Source organism: Hippopotamus amphibius, chromosome 11, assembly GCF_030028045.1.
Source record: "Hippopotamus amphibius kiboko isolate mHipAmp2 chromosome 11, mHipAmp2.hap2, whole genome shotgun sequence".
In the NCBI taxonomy this organism is placed as follows: Eukaryota; Metazoa; Chordata; class Mammalia; order Artiodactyla; family Hippopotamidae; genus Hippopotamus; species Hippopotamus amphibius.
Window position 1 is genome coordinate 22,177,454 of NC_080196.1, and position 20,072 is coordinate 22,197,525.

The 20,072-nt window shown below is 43.1% G+C and overlaps 1 protein-coding gene across 2 annotated transcripts; it reads right to left on the reverse strand.

The window, feature by feature from the left end:
- Nucleotides 1–2,215: 2,215 nt before the first annotated feature.
- On the reverse strand, nucleotides 2,216–19,805 carry TRIM27 (tripartite motif containing 27). 2 transcript variants are annotated; one of them, XM_057699979.1, is made up of 9 exons: nucleotides 19,079–19,805; nucleotides 17,770–17,865; nucleotides 16,057–16,287; nucleotides 11,919–11,941; nucleotides 9,881–9,996; nucleotides 9,729–9,761; nucleotides 7,333–7,359; nucleotides 4,339–5,960; nucleotides 2,216–3,297 (listed from the first exon to the last, which is right to left on the reverse strand). In XM_057699979.1, the coding sequence occupies exons 1-8, from the start codon at nucleotides 19,496–19,498 to the stop codon at nucleotides 5,365–5,367; spliced, it is 1,542 nt and encodes a 513-aa protein (XP_057555962.1). In that variant the 5' UTR covers nucleotides 19,499–19,805; the 3' UTR covers nucleotides 2,216–3,297; nucleotides 4,339–5,364. The 2 variants fall into 2 exon arrangements, with proteins under 2 accessions (XP_057555962.1, XP_057555961.1); XM_057699978.1 differs by lacking the exon at nucleotides 2,216–3,297 and having other exon boundaries at nucleotides 4,319–5,960; nucleotides 19,079–19,638.
- Nucleotides 19,806–20,072: the final 267 nt, after the last annotated feature.

Sequence of the window (20,072 nt, forward strand, 5' to 3'; positions counted from 1 at the left end):
GTCATTGTCAGATGTTCCGGATCGAAAGTCTCCCTGGCGTCCATTGCCAGGTCGTGGATAAAATGGCGAAATTTAACGGGGATGGCGGGGTGGAAATAAGAGGCACGTGCCACAGCTCCTGACTCAGATTTTTCCAGCTTTCTGCAAAGTAATCTGAGCTCTGAGTCTGGTAGGTCACATTTTAATGAAGCCCTGAGAATAAAAAATAAATTATTCCTCCCGCTAGATTGAGAGCTTTTAGGGGTCCGAGGAACTGTGCGAAAATAACCTTCGTAGGCCTAGTGCCTGCCCAGGACCGTGCCTGGCATACATAGTAGGAATTCAATAAGTATATTTGACTCAATTGTTTCAATTGCTGTATTTGGGCTGTGAAGTTCAGACGGTAGAAACATAGATCTGGGAATTTAAAGTAGATTTTCTCTTTTGTGTTTATTAATACACACAGGTTTTCCTTTTTCTTTAGGTATGGCAAAGGTTAGTTTTGTTTTCTGCATAAAGAGAAATAGTTTGAATTTCCGTAGAACCTATCTTAGATTTCTAGACTTCCTTGGTTTCCTACACTATAATTTTGATAAAGAGAAAATGGGAAGTGAGAAGTATAGGGGAAAATGGTTTCCTAATTTCCCTCCCCTCGAGATTTGAGATTTGCTCCATTTTCTTTCATAAGCTATAATTGTCCCGGAACTAATTCCCGACGGGGGGATTGCAACCTCTTCAAAATTTATATTTTTAAATTGCAAAGTACTGCAGTTATCCCATATCAAATGGATACTGTTGAACATAGGATTATTTTTAATTTTTCATTTTCATGAGACATACTCTAAAGAACATCCTTGTGTAGATATTTTCAAATATCCATAATTATTTCCTTAAATTTCTACAAGTGGAATCACTAAATCAAAGTTTATCCAGTTTTTTAAATTTAATTTTTATTTTATATTGGAGTATAGTTGGTTTACAACGTTTATTTTCAGGTGTACAGCTAAATGATTGAGTTATACATATATCCATTCTTTAGTTATCCAGTTTTAAAAGCTTTTGATACACACTGTCCACCTGCCTACCAAAAAATTTAAAGCAATTTATATTTAAAGCTGACCAACAGAATACTATGATTAAACAATAACAACAAAACATTTTACTGGGTGAAAATGGTAAGGTATTATTATACAGCTTTATAATAGTGAGGTTCAACATTCATGATTTTCATAGTCTTCTGTAATTTGCTTATCAAACTTTTGAGGTGTTCATATTTCCTTGATTTGTAAAACTCATTATATGAAAAATAAACCCTTGTGATAGTTTTGACTTACCAAAAACCCAGGCAGAAATTCCTTTTACTAACAAGAATCCCATTAAGTCCCTTAAACATTTAGTCACTTTCCATCTCATAGAAACTGTGAGCTATAAAATTTACAAGGTTCCCATGTCAATCTTTAAAAACCAAACTATGACCCACAGTTAGTATCCCTGTATTGTTTTCATGCTAACATTTACTTTTATTCCTGGTCATTTTTTTTTCTCCCATCTCTTTCTTTCTTTATGGCATGTTAAACTCTTGCTAACTTGATTTTATGCCTTAAATGACTTGAAGTCCTTTCTGGAATAGGTGAGGTATAATTAAACATGTAAACATTTTTACTATTTACTAACAATACTTATTGTGCAATAGGACTTCCAGAAGCCAGTCTATATTTTTATGAAGACATCTTCTACAAGAGGGATTTTGAAAGGGCTGAAAATTTAAAAGGGTGGATGGGACTGAAAAAACAAGATGACAGCGGTGGTCTACACCAATTTAAAAAACAGGATTGAATTTCCAAACTTGAAATGAATCTCTGTATCTGGGGCAATACTGTCATATTCAAGTATTGTTTGCACGATATAAAATCTAAACTATATTATATCCTAGCAAAGTCAGTTGCCCTAGAATAATCTACACTGGTTTGGCTGAGCTTTCTCATTGTTCTTTGCAAAGAGCCTCACATAGAAAACTACTGGATTAAAGGAGGTAATTACATAATAAAGTCAAAATTTGTTGCAGGACTGAGTTAGTAGGTACTAGCCTCTCAGCCTCAAGAAAAAGTGCCCGAAGGAAGAAATGTAGCGTAGTGTTTCAGCTTCTTCTGACCACCGTGGTCCACACTGAGGTCTCCTGCAGCACACAATCTTTCACTTATCCACAAATGGTCTTTTGTCAATCTCCACTATGTTATTTTTTTCTCCTCTTAATTGACTTTATTAACTTTTCCAAGGACAGAGTCACGTTCTCTTGTATTCTCAATAGCCAAGTTTAGCTGGGGTACCTAACACTGGTTATTTGTGTATTCAAATCAAAGAATCATTGTCTCCCATTTGTGAGGAAGCAACCAACTCACCATTGGTATGCTAAGAACCTTCCGAGTTTGTTTTTTATTTTGCTGGGATATGTGTGATTTCAATACTTTGGTCAGGATCACAGATAACTGAAGGTGTTAACAAATCTATTTCCTATATGCTAGCTTTGCTCTTAATTTCTTAGTGATTTTAAGTGCTGCCTTTAAGGCAATTATGTATATTCTCTCATCTTCTCAATTGCATATCCTGGATGGCAGGGGCCATGCCCAGTTCCAATTCTCTGAACCTGTCCCTTCTAGGTCTTGCCTGCTCTTGGGGAAGATGCTCTTCTGTATCTGCCACGTCAGTATCAGAAAAAAACAAGAGAAGCTGAAGACAAACACAATTTTCGCGGGGCAGCAAAACAACAAAAGAATGAGTTGTTGAAGGGCTAGTGTGTAATTAACCACCTCAAATGTTCTCAGGAAAGAACCTGAGAGGAGCCAAAACAGGGCTACTGGGCCCCATGTTTGCCTAAAGGGGTCCATATTGTGACTCAATGTTCGTTCAAATGCTTACCTTTCTGCAGATGAGAAAATTTAGAATCATTTACAAGGTTCATTTAACTTCATTCAAAATGTCAGGTTAAAAAAAAATTGTTTTTAATACCTCTAAACCCACCACCCACAAGAATCAGATGAAACAGTACAAAACAGGTCAACTCATACCCTCCTCCTATCTATCCCATCCTCCCACACACCCCATTGGTAACCACAATCCTTTTGTCCATATTATTAAAACGGTATTGTAAGATAGTTTTTTGACTTTTTTTTTCACTCAGCATTGTTAAGATTCACTCTTGTAGTACATCACAGTTCAAACTGGAAGTAGTTTTGCTGAATTCAACAAGGCTGCTTATCACTGCTCCAGATGCTGCTGTTAAAAATTCGTTCAGCTGCTGCTCCGAAAGCACTGGGTCTACTGCAGGTAAAGCAGACCCAGTATGAGACCCTTTAAGTTAGCCTGAAGACAGCTCCATCAGTCCAACAGCAAGGACCAGGGAGTCCATTCTAGGGGCACATTTTCTTGGACTGGTACAAGCAAGGTGCCCTCTTTGTGGGCTCTTATTCTTTCTCCCTGCCCCGAGGGACTACATTAAGTGAAACTGGAATGCGATTCTGACTGGGTCTCATCACCCAGTTTTCCAGTTGCTGATCCTTGAGTCTAGAGTAGACAAAGTTACTGTTAAAGGCAGGAATCCCAGGTCACACAGACTGGCACTCCAAGGCTTCAGTCTCTGCTCTGGCTTCCCATGAGGAAAGGCATAATCCAAAGACATTGTGAAGCAAGAGATGATGTATGTGGACATGTGTTCCACCTCAGTATGAATCCTGGCACTGCTGCTTTCTAGCTGTGCACCACAGATAAATTACTACCCTCTCTGTGCTTCAGTTTCCTCATGTAGAATAAGGGCAACAGGACCCACTTTGTAGGGTTGTTAGCATTAAATAAGCCCTTGTGCATAAAGCACTTCATACTATGTGCTAAGCACTGCTCTATATCTGTGTAGTGTATTTTATATACATACACAATATATATGTTATCATATGTGTATCTATTGAGTATTCAGCAAAAGCTAACCTAGCCTCATGGAAGCCCCTCTCTTTAGCTCCTGGTTATTTTTCGTTGGGAAGCAAGTTCTGGGCCCTCTGATCTACATTAAGCATTGCTGCATTACCCCACTGTCAGTTATAAAAAGGACTTGAAAGAACACTTTCCCAGTGAAATGAGATGATTAACCAATACAAAGCTGTAAGCTGTGGATGTCCAGCACCTTTAGAAAGTGGTGATGTGCTATTATTTTTATCACCCAGTTGGAAGTAAAATATTGGCCAGAATGCATGCAATTCTGGACCCACTGGGGAAATCAACACCATTAACTATTCCCCTCCTCTTCCAACATCTATGAACCCAATCCAAGACCCAGAAAATAACAACAGTGTAAACAACATCCATACTCACTTTATTTTCAAACAGAGGAGCATGTACCCAAAGAGAAGTAGGACTAAGAACCATCGTGGGGCTTGCTCAAAGTGATCTGCCTTATGACCTCAGAACGCCTTGTGATCCAATGGCCATGGGGATGCAACTGCCCCTTGATGATACACATATTAGAAAGGTAAATTTCCCCATCCCTCAAAGGAGATGGGAGAAAAGGAGACACAAGTCAATGAATCCCTGGAATACTGCCCCAGAATCCTTCCAGGGATAGTGTATGACTGACCGTCAGTCCACAAATGTGAGTGGAAGGGGACGTAGGAACAATGGATGGTACTGGGCAGAAAATTATCCCCGATGATGTGCATCCAGCACCAGGATACACTTTTCATTAGAATGAAGGGAGCTGACAAAGCCCTCAAAAAGACAGAGGCAAAGAGCACATTGATTAGAACATTATCTCATAACAGAGGTGGGGCCATTTCCCACCATTACTATAAAATAACTGTAACTAATCAAAACATACATAGGCCTCTTTAATGGAGTTAATAAAACTACGACAGACTGGGAATCAGGGGTAGAGGTACTATTCCCAGAAGGAAAAACTGGGACAAAGAGAGCCATGCTGACAGGACTTTGTCGTCCAGTTCTAGGCTCTTTGAAAGAAGCCCTAGTTCAGAAATGACAGCAGATACCCACGGTCACTATGTGGGGCTGAGCCAAGGTGTAAGTATCTTGAATGGCTCTCCAAACCCAAGATTATCCATATTCTTTATCCCCTCCAGTAATGTGTAAGACCAAGAAGTGTGGAACACTGGAGGTGGACATCTGGTTTTTATTTCTGGGCAAACTTGATACTTCTCATTACATCTCACAATTTTCGTGGGAAGGGAGGGGATGGCAGAGACATGGACATCCTGTCTTGCACTGCAGGGCACGGAAAGTGGTAAGGACATCCAGCTGTGATGGGCAGAAGTGGCAAGGCGACAGGATGCCCTATGCCTCGGGTAGAAGTATGGCCAATGGCCCTTTTGGCCTGAGTTCACCTCCTCAAGGGGAGGTCTCCATGGAATGACCATGATTCCCAACATGGCCAGAAAACCCATCGATCCCACTCATGGGGCAGATGATCAGAGGAGCTGCGCTCTTCCCTCCCGAGTAACTCAGACTGAAGTAGGGCCGGACAGGCCCACAGAAGGTAGCATGAGAGAAAGTAAAGGTGTGACACCTCTCTGTCACGTTGTAGAAGGAGACCTCACCAGCATCATAGTCCAAGAAAATCCCCACCCGTTGGAGAGGGGTCCGCAGGGGGAGGGCAGTCATTGGGGAGGTAAGAGCCCAGTATTCTTTCCCATACCACAAGGACACTGCCCAGAATCCATTCTGGGGGGCTGAGGTTACTCCGCCTTTTCTGCACACTGAGTCTTCACAGACACCTATGGTCCACTTGGCTTTATCTCCCACCTCTACCTCCCAATAATGTCTCCCAGCGATGAAGCATGGAGAGCCCAAGACACAGGGAAACAGATTGAACCGCTCAGGGTTGTCGGGCAGATCCTGCTGGAGGTAACTGTACCGCACTTGCCGCAGATTATCAGAGAGGATCAGGCTGGGGTAGGCCGTGTCTGGATCCAGAGTCACATCCACTGCAGAGAAACAGAGGGGCAGAGGAGGGTCAGCCAAGCGCCAGGAGAGCCCACTCTGAACACCCAGCTTTTCTCCTGCCCCTGAAGAAGGGAATAAGAGCTCTCCAATCCAACAAAGGCACCTTCATCTTATACTGAGGTACATCATAAAGCTGACATTCCAAAATTACTGTTTGGATTAGCTAAATTATCTCTTTTAACTAGGATTTATTGAAAGTACTGAAGTTTTTAACCTCCATTTGTTTTTTCACGTCTTATACCACAATACCCATTATAAACTGAATTTGAGGCTTTCTTACATGTATGTCCAATCCCTTAATCTGAAAGTCTCAGGGACCAAAAGTTTCACAGAATACAGAATTTAGATAGACAAGTTATGATGCAGCACTCTACAACCAAATATCAACAGATCTGCTGTGAAACATACAAATGTTCACATTACTTTGGATAAAGACACTAAATAGTCCCACATATATCTCACAATCATGTGGTTTCCTGTTTTAAAATCACTGACATATATTCTCTCATTTGCTCTTCACACCTGGTTCAGGAGGAAGATTCCCAAACATGTCTCTGAACCAAAGCCTAGCTAAGTTGACTGACTCCTATAAAAGGCTCGTGACAGGTAACTGGTGGAGGTGACCAAGAACTCCAGAGGTCTGGTTTTGGTTCAACAATCTGTTCACAACCGTGGCCCATTTTTTCCCTCATGTCATGAGTATACCTCATAACTCCAACCAGACATTTAACTCTAAGGATAGGTCAGTGTCTTATGCTCTTTTGTTCCCTTTACAGTACCCTGTGCAGTATTAGGAAATGTAAGGGATAAGCTTGTTTCAATACTTGCTGAAAGAATTAAATATGGATCACAGCCAGGGGTCATCAATGAAAGAAGACAGGGAAGGAGAGTTTCAAATCTTGCTCCGAGGTACAGAGAACGGACGATACCAGATTCCTCTTAGTGTCCCTAGCACTCAGATTGAGAGGTGAGCTCAATCTTTTTTGAAGTATGACTGCTTTTTGTAAACCACACACTGCCCGAGGCTAGGTGAGTAGAACATCGTACCAGTATACTAGCAGCGGCAGTGCTCTACTTTTTGGAAATTGTAGTTTCAACTCTATAATCCTTCATAGCACCTGAGTTTGATTTCCTATTTCAAAGGTCCATGGTTTCAGCGCTGAGTAATTTTAGGAAGCAAAGATATTATAAACACATAGAAACAACTGATGTAATTTTGTGATTATCATTTTTTATACATGTAAACTAAAGGATCCAAATTTAGACACTTTCCAAAATCATTCACAACAGCAGTTAGGTTTTGATAAGGATTTTTACTCCTTTTTCCAAATGGCTTTATCTCCTATCACCCACCTGAGTATAACTGGGCCTCTCTCAATTCTGAAAAAATAAAAGAGAAAAGAAGTTATGGAAGTCATCTGAGTATTTCCAGGAAATACCTAGCAGAGGGAGCTTTGGTTAGGGTCATCATAGAGCAATGGTTTCCATTAGACATCTTAAAACCCCTGCTGTCAGTCACGCACTGATTTGTTCAGTGTATGACTTCATCTTCTGGCCAAGAGCTCAAAGAGAAGAGGGATTGGGAACTTTGGGCAGAAGGATAACCGCATGCCTGAGGTTGGTAGCATATGGGGCCAAACTGAGCCAAGATTAAGGATTCTACCCTCCAGTGGGCCAGCTGGCTCCACAGGGGAAGACAGGGTTTTTTAAAATTTTTCTTTTAAGCTCTTCATTGGAATATAATTGCTTTACACTCTTGTACCAGCTTATGAGGTACACCAAAGTGAATCAGCTGTATTTATACATACATCCCCATAACCCCTCCCTCCCACAACTCCCTCCCACCCTCCCTGTCCTGGCCTTCTAAGGCATCACCCATCACTGAATTCATCTCCCTTTGTTATACAGCAACTTCCCACTAGCTATCTATTTTACAGTTGGTAGTGTATGTATGTCTATGCTACTCTCTCACTTCATCTCCCTCCCCCTCAAACCCCGTGTCCTCAAGTCCATTCTCTGCACCTGCATCCTTATTCTTGCCCTGTCACTGCGTTCATCAGTACCATTTTTTAGATTCCATATATATGAGTTAGCATATGGTATTTGTTTTTGTTTTTCTGGCTTACTTTGTATGACAGTCCCTAGGTCTATCCACCTCATTACATATAGCTCCATTTCATTCCTTTTTATGGCTGAGGATTATTCCATTGTATATATGTGCCACATCTTTATCCATTCATCTGGGCATTTAGGTTGCTTCCACGTCCTGGCTATTGGAAATAGTACTGCAATAAACATCATGGTACATGTTTCTTTTTGGATTATGGTTTTCTCTGGGTTATATGCCCAGTAGTGGGTTTACTGGATCATATGATAGTTCCATTTTTAGTTTTTTAAGGAACCTTCAAACTATTTTCCATAGTGGCTGTACCAACTTACATTCCTACCAACAGTGCAGGAGAGTTCCCTTTTCTCCACACCCTCTCCAACATTTATTGTTTCTAGATCTATTGGAGACAGGGTTCTAAGTCCATGTCATACATAACTGTTGGCTTTCATAAGCAACCTGTTCTAGGGGATGAGTGGTTCCCGTGACATCTACTACCAAGCAGGAGCAAACAAGATCATTTGCAGTAAAATGAATTTATAGCTGAAAAAGCATGTTCACAGATTCGTTCTCAGTGGGCCTTTCAAGTAGCAGGAGAAGAGTAGGAAAAATAATGAGAGTCAGATTAAGGAATGTCATGTCTGAGCTAACCACTTCTGGTATTAAGTAGAGTTTCTCCCCGTTTCACTTGTAAGCATTCCCTAAATCTATGTTGCTAGATGTGAAAAAAGTATGTATCTGAAAAGATACAATGCAAATAAAGTTTTAGTATATATAGGAAATTATCAGAATTATGGCGATTTGTAATTTGTAGTAAATAAGAAAAGGGATTACCTACATATAAGGATTTCAGATTCTACCACGCTGCCTAGAAATTTTAGCATTTAGTATGCAGCCATATGTGCTATATGCTCTTATGTGATCATAAGCAGAAAATTTTATATTTCAAAGAGTGTCCCTTAAATACCTAGAACACTACTTAATAAACATAAATGTTGAGTTTATTATGTGTCAGTCTCCATTCTAAATGGCTTTAGAAATGTAACTAATTTAACTTAATCCTTATAAGCTTGTGAGGAAAGAGCTGTTATTGTTCTCATTTTACAGATGAGGAAATTACGGTGTAGAATCCTTATCGAGTGGCAGAGCTGGACCCCGGACCCAGGGAGCTGGACTTCTGAATCCCTGTTCCAACCACTTCCCTTGAGGTGCTGCCTCAATCTGTGCTGCTTGATTCCTCCTGTTCTGGTCAGCACCAGTGCCCACTCGCAGCAGAAACTCGATAAATTATAACTACAAATACTAGCTCAAATGAAATGTAGCTAGGATAGTTTCTGTTGATTCTCTTTCTCAATAAAAATAATTTTAAATAATGAAACTAATTCCACATTAATTATTGGATTGCGTATTTTTCTCCTCCATTAACGCAGACTGAGAAATGAGTGCATATAGTTAAAAGACTTCAAGTTGAAACAAGAGGCTATTAATTGAAAAAATTAACAAAGCAAAAAGGAAGATGTAACATATCAGGGGAGGCCGGCCAGTGTGTATCACCCCTTTCCCATTTTCCCATGCTTTGGTGCAGATGTTCGTCTTCCCAGGAAACTTCAACATCAAAAGCCCGTTAAGTAGGTAAATTTACCTTGGATTTTCTCCATATCTGATTGCATTTTTTCTAAGGGGAGAAAAGAAGATATTCAGTTTGCATACCATTATCTGGCTGAGAAATACATCCTCTCAAGCAATACAGTTATTCAGAGCATAAACCCTCATGGATCCCTCTTCTCACATTACCTGTGAACTGCTTCAGACTCTCAGTCAAGAACAGACACTTCTGGGCAAAAATGTGGATTTTCTCTTGCAGATCTGGAGGTGTGATCCAGGGTTCAGGGATCCTGATTCTTTCAGCCCTAAGTTTTAAAAAAAAAAAAAGAGAAAGAAAAAGAAATGAATCCTTCCCCCAACTCCACAACCTTTCAGGGTCTAGGACAAAGCCTGGGCTAAACTGGCCAACACACGTAGACCGTCTTTAAAAGCAGCCACTACAATATTTTTCCTATTCTCCTCCTAGACTATGAGCCTCTGGACCAAAATAGGGAAGACATCTTACTCACCTTCATATTCCCCCATGGCTCTAGCTCTTGGCTATTCAAGTGGCATGTCCTCAAAAAGATTTACTGAATTAAACTGAATAGAAGCCCAACCTTGCCAGAAAGCACTAGATTCCATGATAAAGTCTTTGATATTTGTGGCAGGCAATGACCCAGAATCTTCAGGTTCCCAAATATGGTGAGAATGACATCTTCAGACAGACAGGTACTCTCTGGACAAAACCCAGTTACCGACCAACCCCCTCAAGGGGTCTATGGCAAAGACTGACTGCTAGTTGCCCACCCAACATCCCTACTCCCATCTTCCAAATTTTACTGTGTTCGTGCCTGCCTAGTCTAGATGTGACCTTGTGACTGATTTCTGGCCAGTGAGAGGTAAGAAGTATCTTGTGGTAATTTGAGAAGTCTGCTTCAAAAGGAATGTGATGTGACTTATCTCCTTCCTCCTGGTTAGCATTCTAGGAATTATCTTGGACTGTAAGAATAAGGACCATACCTTATGAATGGCAGACGTGTAAATGGAAAGAAACCTGAGAGTCTGATGATCACTGGAGCCACCAAACCAGCCCTGGGCTACCTACTTGCACTTTTCTTTAATGTTAACAAAATTTTTAAACTATGTTTAATCCTTAAGCCAATGAAATTTTGGGTTTCCTGTCTCAGAGAGTCAAACCCAAGCCTTAATGTCCCAAAATGTTAGAATCTAAAGGATCTATCTCCCTGTTAGTTCAGAACTAGACTGGTATCAAAAAGTAAAAGTAACAAGTGAAGGCAGTATTTGCTGGGATCATCTGGGAGGGACTAGTACAAGTTCCAGCTCATCACCATCCTATCTCAGCGGCCCCCAAAAAGCTCAGTTCTATCAACAATTCTGTCCACACAGTCCTCACAGCCAACCCATCCCATCTACAATGCCCCCACCCCCCATCTCCTCAAATGCTCCCACATAATCAAGCTGCATTTCCTCTGGAGAGTTTTCACCCTTCACGGTTTTAATTAGCTTCAAAATTCAGTTCCCCCAAAGTGAGGCTCCACCCCAGTAGGCACTCCTGCACCAAACATTACGTCCCAAGGCCTATCCCATTTGTCCTTGCCATCCAACCCTGAAAACACAATTTAATCTTGGCTTCTTGCCCATTCTGGGCTTTTCCTGCTTGGTCATGTCCCAACTCCCAGGTAGCTCTTCCTCACTTTCCATCTGATGATACAGTAGAGAAGTAATGACAACAAGAGCCAGAATCCAGGTAACTCATCACTCATTATGTAACTCTGAGCTGGTCACACTTTTCTTAGACTATATTTTCCCCATTACAGAAAAAAGAGAGAGTCAAAAACAGAGAGACACAGAGAGAAAGAGATAACAAAAGAGAAGATTCTGAGATGCTTAGGAAACAAAAACTATAAAATACCCTTGTACTTTGCCTAAATCCCTGTAAGTCTCCACCCTCTCCATAGAAGTGCCCTCATAAACCACCAGCACCCTCCCAAATGGACCCCCTACTCCACCCCTCTCTCATAATTTGTCAATAATTCCTGAGTTTTACTGAGAAGAGCGGCATCTATCTAGTTCTTTGCACACTAGTGACTCAGTTCAGGGACAGGCAGGATATGTGTCAATTTGGTAAGATGTCCGCAGGCTCTGGACTCCTTCCAGAATTTCTAAGTATGAGGGAAAGTCTTCTCAGGCTTGATTTAAGCACTGGGGAGAGAGAAAACTGTACCTGCTCAACGTGTCCCCGATGTCCTGCAAGAGAAAGGAAAAGGATAACCATGAGAAATCATGACTTTGATTTTTGTTTCATAGATGTTTGTTGAAAACCCAACTATGGGTCCTCCTGGGAGAAACCAGGGAGACAAGGAGCACAACTCACAGTCCAGAAGCTAAAAATCGGGCAGAGGAAACTGGGATGCACACTATTTGCTATTCCAGTACTTCCCGAGTTCTCCTCCTGCACACCGGTCAAGGATCTCAAGATTTCAGATTTACTAACTGAAGCATCCCACCCTTGGACCACAACTGCCTACCTGTCTAGCTTGCTTCCTTTGACTAATTACTGTGAAATAATTTCAAATACAAAGAAAAGCTGCCAGTACAAAGAGCTCCTGTATACTCTTTTCCCAGACATAAATATAATTATCTTTAGAATCATTTGAGAGACCATTGCTTACATTATATCCCTTTACCCCTTTACAGTTCTGTATCTCTTAAAAGCAAGTACATTTTCTTATATAACTATAGTACAGTTATCAAACTCAGGAAATTGAATATTGATACATTTGTATAATCTACAGTCCATATTCTAATTTAACTAATCATCTTATTAATGTTCTTTACAGCTACTCCCCTCCCCACTCAGCTAATGCAGGGTCATTCATTGCATTTAGTTATCACGACGTGTGTCTATAATCTGGAGTGGTTCCTTGGCATTGATTTGTCTTTTGTGACATTGATATTGCCTTAATACAGGCTGATTATTTTACAGAATACTCCTCCATTTGGGTTTCCCAAATATTGCCCCCATGATTAAACTCAAGCTTATGTAGCTTCCTTCTGAAGATACTTAATATTCACTCGCCCCTTCTTGGTGATATCTTATAGCTACTATTTTTACTTTTGTAATTAACAAGTAATCTAAAAGTGACACTTTGAAATTATGTTAATGTGCCAGTCCTTATAGAATTCCCCCTCCCCTGAGATTTAGCATCTGTCGATAATTATTGTCTAAATTAACTTTTACTATGATAGTTGCCAAATGATCATTTCCTAGCTTTAAAATTCCTTTTACATTACTTAGTTGACTTTCTACTGGAAGGAGAAATTTTCCCTTATTTATTATGTATTAATATAAACCCATCAATTCGTACTTTATTCAGTGGGTTATAATCCATCACTGTTCTTACTTATTTTGGTGCTCAAACAAATCTGACACTTGGCCAAAGAGAGTCTGTCACTCTTTCTCCTGTCTCCTCTCATCCATTATTTTCTGGCTTATCATTCCAACGTTTCCTTTGCAAAAACAAGCAGGTACATGTATTTTCCAATTATCTCTTCTTTCTTACACAAAAAGTAGCATATTCTATATTTTGCACTTTGATTTTTTTCACTTTCCAATATATTATAGAAACCACTCTATCAGTTCATAGTTACCCTCCTTTTTCTTTTTTACAGTAGCAAAACATTCCTGTGTGTGTGTGTGTGTGTGTGTGTGTGTGTGTGTGTGTGTGTATGCACAATGTTAAATACAGGCAGACAACAGTGGGCATCTTGCCCTGTTCCTGACCTCAGTGGGAATGCTCTAATTTTCCCCCATTCAGTAAGATTCAGCTTACTTTTCAAATAACTTCCACCATGGCCACTATCCCCCACGGAGTCTACAAGCCCTCTTTTTTCTCAACTCTTCCTCATCATCCAGTTTTGATTTCATGGTCCATGTGTTCACAAATATTCTCACAAATACCTTCTGCCTTAAAAAAATAAGCAAACCCATGGTTGCCACTGGGTAGAAAGAAATGAGGAGTGACTGCTTAATGGGTACGAGGTCTCCTTTCGAGATGATGAAAGTGTTCTGAAACTATATAGCTATGATGGTTGCACAACACTGAACTTACCAAATATACTGAGTTGTGCACTTTGAAATGGTAAAAATGGTGAATTTATGTTATGTATATTTTATCAAAACCAAAAAACCAAAACAGGGTTAGTTCCCTGACTTCCCAGTGGTTAGGATTCTGTGCCCTGCGCTTTCACTGCCATGGACCTGGGTTCAATTCCTGGTCAAGGAACTAAGATCCTGCAAGCAGTGTGGCACAGCAAAAAACCAACCAACCAACCGACCAACCAAACAAAAAACCACAGCAAAACAAAACAAAACAGAAACCTCAAATCTTGCAAAGCCCTAATCCTGGATGAGCCTAGTTACTGACTTTCCCTACGTCTGAAATCAGAGCGGTCACCTTCTGAAAAGAAAACCAGGGATGAGAAAAAGTTACACAACTGGGCAGACAAGTCCCAATATAGACTGATGTTCACTGACCAAGTAATTTTAATACGTCTCAAAAGCCAGCTTGCTTCCCCATACTCTGAAACAGTAATTTCAGAACTTTCCCACATTCCTAAAAGCTCACATTTTCTCTAACCACTGCTCAATGGCAGCAGTTGGTCCTGCTTTCCAACTTCAAAAGAGAATAAAAGCCAACAGGTTTTGGCTACCAAAGCTCACAACCTGCTTGCATCTACCTGCCCCCACCCTCCTTTCTTCCTATACCAACAGAGGATCTTCCAAAACTAAGTCCCACACATATGCTTTAGTTACCTTTCCCTTCTGCCTTCTCAGAAACAGCACATTAGTGACTAGTTCATCCTTATAGCTTCAGAATTTTCTTCACCAGAATCCTTACAACATAGGTGCTCCTCCCCACATTTTCTTTAAAAATATGTTTAGCTAGTTTCTTTAGGCATCCCCTCCCCATAAAGCCCCATAATCCTACTTCATCTCCAAGAATTTTTTTATATCTCCTTCACAGTCTTACTTCTTGAAACAGTCATTTACTCTTATAGTTTCCATTCACGCTGTCACAACTCGCCCTCATGTGGCTCTTGCCCAAATTTTTCCACTGTGGCAGTTCCACACAAGATTATCAATGATGCCCATGTTTTTAAACCAAGTGGGTCTCAGCCCTCATATTATTTCACCTTAACTGCATTGGACTCTGTCATCCACTCCCTCCTTCCCGAAACATTCTTCCTCCATGGCCACATTCTAACTCTCTGGTCAATTGTTCCCTTTACAAGCTCTTCCTTCTCTCCCTGGCAACTAAATATTGGTGTTCGTTAAGGCACAAAATTAAGCCTTCTCTTTTTAATCTAAAGCAAGAGCGGGAGAACTTTTTCTAAGGAAAAGGCCATACAGTCTCTGTCACAACCATTCAACTCTGCTGCAATAGAAAATACATAAACAAATGGGTGTGACTATGTTCCAACAAAAAGTATGGACAATGAAATTTGAATTTTATATAATTTCACATATCATAAAATAACATTCTTCTGATTTTTTCCCAACCATTCAAAAATGTAAAAAGCATACTTAGCTCACAGGACATACATAAACAGGTGGTGGGCCATAATTTGCTGACCCTAACCCTATCCCATCAGCCCCTTTGTAATGGCATTTATCAATACTGATGATACTTGTTTACTTCTCCACCATGTAATCTCAATATTAGAATTTAAATTTCAGGACAGCTTATTCACCACTTAATTCCAGTGCCTAGAATAGTGCCTGACCCAGAAAAGACAATTCATATGCACTGAATGAACAAATGACAGTCAGGCATCAGCTCACTTCCTGTGGCCTTGCTGGGTTGGGTGTACTGCAGCTTTATCACCTGCACTGCCTAGATTAAATCACAAGACTGCCTGGGCTGACCACTCTGCTCAAGTGCTTCTTTGTTTTGTGGCTGTGATAACACACACATATATGTTAAAATTACAGGATACTGGAGTGAGGAGGGTCTTTAAATGACATATGGGCCAAACCCCTCATTACATAATGAGTAGATGAAGTCACTGAGGCCCAGAGGGGTCTAGAGCTGTGATCAGACCACTTATCAGTGTAGGACAGGTCCGGGCATTACGTCTTTTGCCCTTTTCCATGAGACAGTGCAACTGATTCACCCAAGCTGTGTCAACCAGGGCTTCTATTGTATGTTTCCCCTCCAATATGCCAATAGAGAGCTTGGCAAGCCGCTGCTACTCCCACAGAGTTGGCAAGGGAGTAGGGGGCCCTGGATACTCCTTGGCAAAGAGAGAAGGGAGACCTTTCAGCAGAAGCTGTCTTGGCAGGGCACTCAAAGCCTTACCTGCAAGAGCTCCCTGGTGGGCTGCTGCTGCTTCTCTTCCAGCTGGGCGATCAGGTTGCTGAGGTGGGAGATGTTACAAGAGAACTGGGTGATGGCACCATTGATACTGTTGTAGATGGCCAAGTCTAGCTCCTCGAGACGGGCCAGGAGGCGATACTCATGCTCCTTCAAGGAGTGATACAGCTGCTCAAACTCCCAAACGATCTTCTCCCTCTCCATCTGGGTCAGGCTCTGTGCGGATGTGGACAACAGGCAAGGGCAGTGAAGAGAGGAAAGGCTACTTTTAGAGCCCTTCACATTTCTCCCGTGGCTATCCACCCCATTACTTCATTCAGTTATACTATTTACTGTACAACAGTGACACACACACACCTTTACTTATAAATCCTTTTCATGAACTCATACTTCTCCTTAGCAGGACAAGTCTTTCAATGCATACACAATACAATATAAGCTTAGAAATGGAAAAATTAAAGCTGAAAGAGCCCTTAAAGGTCAATTAATTCAGTGCTTTGCAAAGGGGATGCCATTGGCACCCTCGGCGAGGGACAACTCTGCCTGCATGGGACTGTTCTTTTGCATTGCAGGACATTTGGCATTCCTGCCCAACCCTCCCCAATCACTCCAACCAAACACCCACAAACCACTGGAGAGGAGAGGGCAGTACTCACCTCACTGAAGAACCAAAAGTCTAGTCCAACCTACCCATTTCACAGATGAGGAAACTGAGGCCTAGATAGGTTGTGTTACTCTCTCCATCTATTCAACTGGCTACTGTCAGAGCCAAGAAGTATGTCCAGGTGCCCTGATTCTCAAAGGGCTGTTTCCCCCCTTTGACAACTCTCCCACAGAGGACACAGTGGTATGAATGATTTAAGTCCAGTCAGGCTCACTAGAAGATTCTCCATCCATCAGACCTATTTTCAAGCAAGGGGAGCCGAGGTCTCAGTGACTTTGTAAGCAGAACGAGTGGTGCTTACGCCATCATGGGAATAACTTCCCAGTCCAAAAGTTCTTTACTACACCCTGGCTAGGACAGACAAACTTTCTCACAAGATCGTGTTAGACTCTGCTAGTCTAAGAGTTTGCTTTTCAGATGCAAATACCTCTAATGGATGAGAATTTGTAATATTTTATTTACTGTTCAAAAGATACTTAAACACTTAAGTGGTAGATATATCAGTCTCTATTTTTTTCCCCAGAACTCCCCCCACCAATATTCCTATCACAAATTAGCACATTAGTCACTTGCTAAGGCCTTGGGAGAGTAGGGGAAGGGAACAAAGTGAAAAGTTCAGAACTGAAGCATTGTCAAGAAAAGGAACATTCCAGCAAAAAGCAACAGCCGAGCTTATAGAAAAGCCCTGTCAGCATGTCTGCAGAATGGTACAAAAGGAGGCTAATCATGCCCAAGAATTTCACCTGTATCAGCTTTGTCAAGGATCAACCCTGAAATGCACAAAGCTAGCAGATTAAACTTTTGATAGCTCTGATCTCTAGGGGTTCTAAATTCAGTTATTCCATCCTTTCCCCCAAAATGTGGGAATCCCTTGGTTCTCCAGGTGAATTCCCAACTGCCACGTAAGGCTGTTCCACCCACACCTAGAAGTTCTGGGTGACCTGACTGCACAAGGTTAAGGGGAATTTAATAGCTTTATAATAAGAAAGTAACTGGAGGAATTGATATTATCTGTGAACTTCAAAGAATCTTACCAAGAGCTCAGCTCGTGCCTGCTCCCCCTGTGCCCGACGCCTCTTCTTTAAGTCTTTCACTCTTTTTAGGTGGTCCAGCTGGTTCTGGATTTGCTCCTGAGGAAAGCAAAAACAGGTGGGCAGTTCAAGATTAGGCCGACTGAATCATCAATATGGCTATTCTGCTTATCACATGTGCAACCCACATTCCTGATACCAAGTTCCTGGTTAGAGCCTATCCTTGGACCACACTGACATCGCCAGGGCACAGGGGTCACCACTCCTCTCCTTTGGTAGTTTGTATCTTAAATGGTGGGTCACCTACCTGCCCTTGGAAGGATACTGCATGGCTTAGTGGAAAGGTGAATGGACTAGGAGGCTTTAAGTTGTCGCTCTTTCACAGATGCAAACTGAGAAAATGACAACTTCTCTTACTTTCCTCTGGTGTGACACGGGCAAACACCACCATCTCAACCTCCTAGAGGGTTATCACCAGTGTGAGTAAAAGAATATTTCTGAAAGCACCATAAATGTATAAATGTTAAGTGAATAATTTTGTATGAATGTACTCACATTTAAACATGTACATAATTGTGTACATATTCCTGCAGTCCTCAAACACACAGATCATGCACTCCTTGAATGTTGCCTTACAACTGTTTTATATTTAATACTTTGTTTCCGTGTTATTGTTTAGCTGTGCCAGTCTGTTGGTTCAAGAGTTCACAAAGGGATCCACACATCATTTTATTTCACTCAATCTTCATAACTGTGTTATCTCCTATGAGTCTCACGGTGGTTATATGACTTAGGCAGTAAGGAGCTCGTTCTTTTCCGTGAGCTTCTAGAAGAGGATGGAGCACAGGGAAGTGCTGGGGAATGGAGAGGTGATGGGCATCTGCTTGATGTGTATACAGCCAGTTAACGTCCGACTGTGTTTTGTCTCAGATCATCTAGGAGCCGACAGGAGTGCGAGCGTCTCTGAAGCTTGTCGTTGTGTACGTGGTTTTACGCATATCTTTTAAACCGTCAAGAGGGGTCTCCATGGGCCTTCTTTATGTATAATGTGCCCGTGAGCGGGTAAACAGAGAGGCACATAAGGAAATGAGAGTGGGGGTGGGGAGACTTCTGGCTTCCTCACCAGCTACAGGTTTTCCTCCCAAATCTGAGTGCCGAGGCTCTGGAGCGGACAGAGAGGAAATGACGGCTGTGAACCACACGTCCGGCTCAGCCATTTTCTAGGCGGAAAAAAGGAAGCCCCTTTGGCTCTCTCCTCCCTTTGTCCGACTCGCGCTCCGGCCCCTCCCCGCCCCCCGCGCCCGGCCCTCACCTTGAAGCCCTCCACCGCCTCCTCGAGCGGCAGCACGCTGTGGCCGCGGTGCTCGCGCGAGCGGTCGCACACCACGCAGATGGGCATCTGGTCCTCCTCGCAGTACAGCTTCAGGGGCTCGCGGTGTTTCTCGCACACGCCCATCTCGCCTCCGGGCCCCGACGGCCGCTCCGTGCGCAACTGCTTCACCAGCTGGGTCACGTTGGCCAGGTGCCGGTTGGGCCGCATGTGCCGCTGCGGGAAGGTCTCCCGGCACTGCGGGCACGACACATTGGTCTCCGCCGCGCCCCAGCAGCGGGCGAGGCAGGCGCAACAGATGTTGTGGCCGCAGTCGAGCATCATGGGCTCGACAAAGTACTGCAGGCACACGGGGCAGGTGGTCTCCTGCTGTAAGCACTCGGCCACGCTCCCGGAGGCCATGGCGCGGGCCCGCAGGGGCGCACGGGCATGGGCCCCGGCGCCCAGCCCTGCGCGGAGCCCAACTCTACTGCGCTCCCTCCCGGTCGCTGCTGCTGGGCGGCGCCGGGAGGCGAGCCCGGCCGACGGAGGGCGGCACCTTCCGGGCCCTGACCCCAGCCACGCCCGCGCGCTGGAACCGCGGGGCGGCCGGGCCGCCCCCTGCGCCGCTGCGCCCGGCTGAGGGAATGTGGGGGTCCTGCGGCCCCACCGAGCCCAGCTACTACGCGAGGGGGCAGCAAGCAGGGAGCCGCCAGCCAGTACTACCGGAGCCAGGCGCTCCTAACGCGCAAGACAACGTGGCCGCGTCCGAGCGGATCCCGGCTGCCCCGCAGACCCCACCCCCGCGCGAGCGGAAGGGGCGGCTCGGGGGCGGGGCTTGGCCCAGGCCTCCTGCGCGCCGCACCGGCTCCTGGAGTCAGGCCTGAATGGTTTCCTCTGCGGAGCCGCGGGGAGGCCTAGCTGCCCGCCCTGGGGAGGAACGCGCGGGGCTGTGGCTTTGGGTACCGGTCACTGAGGCAGGCGGTGTTCGCGGGGT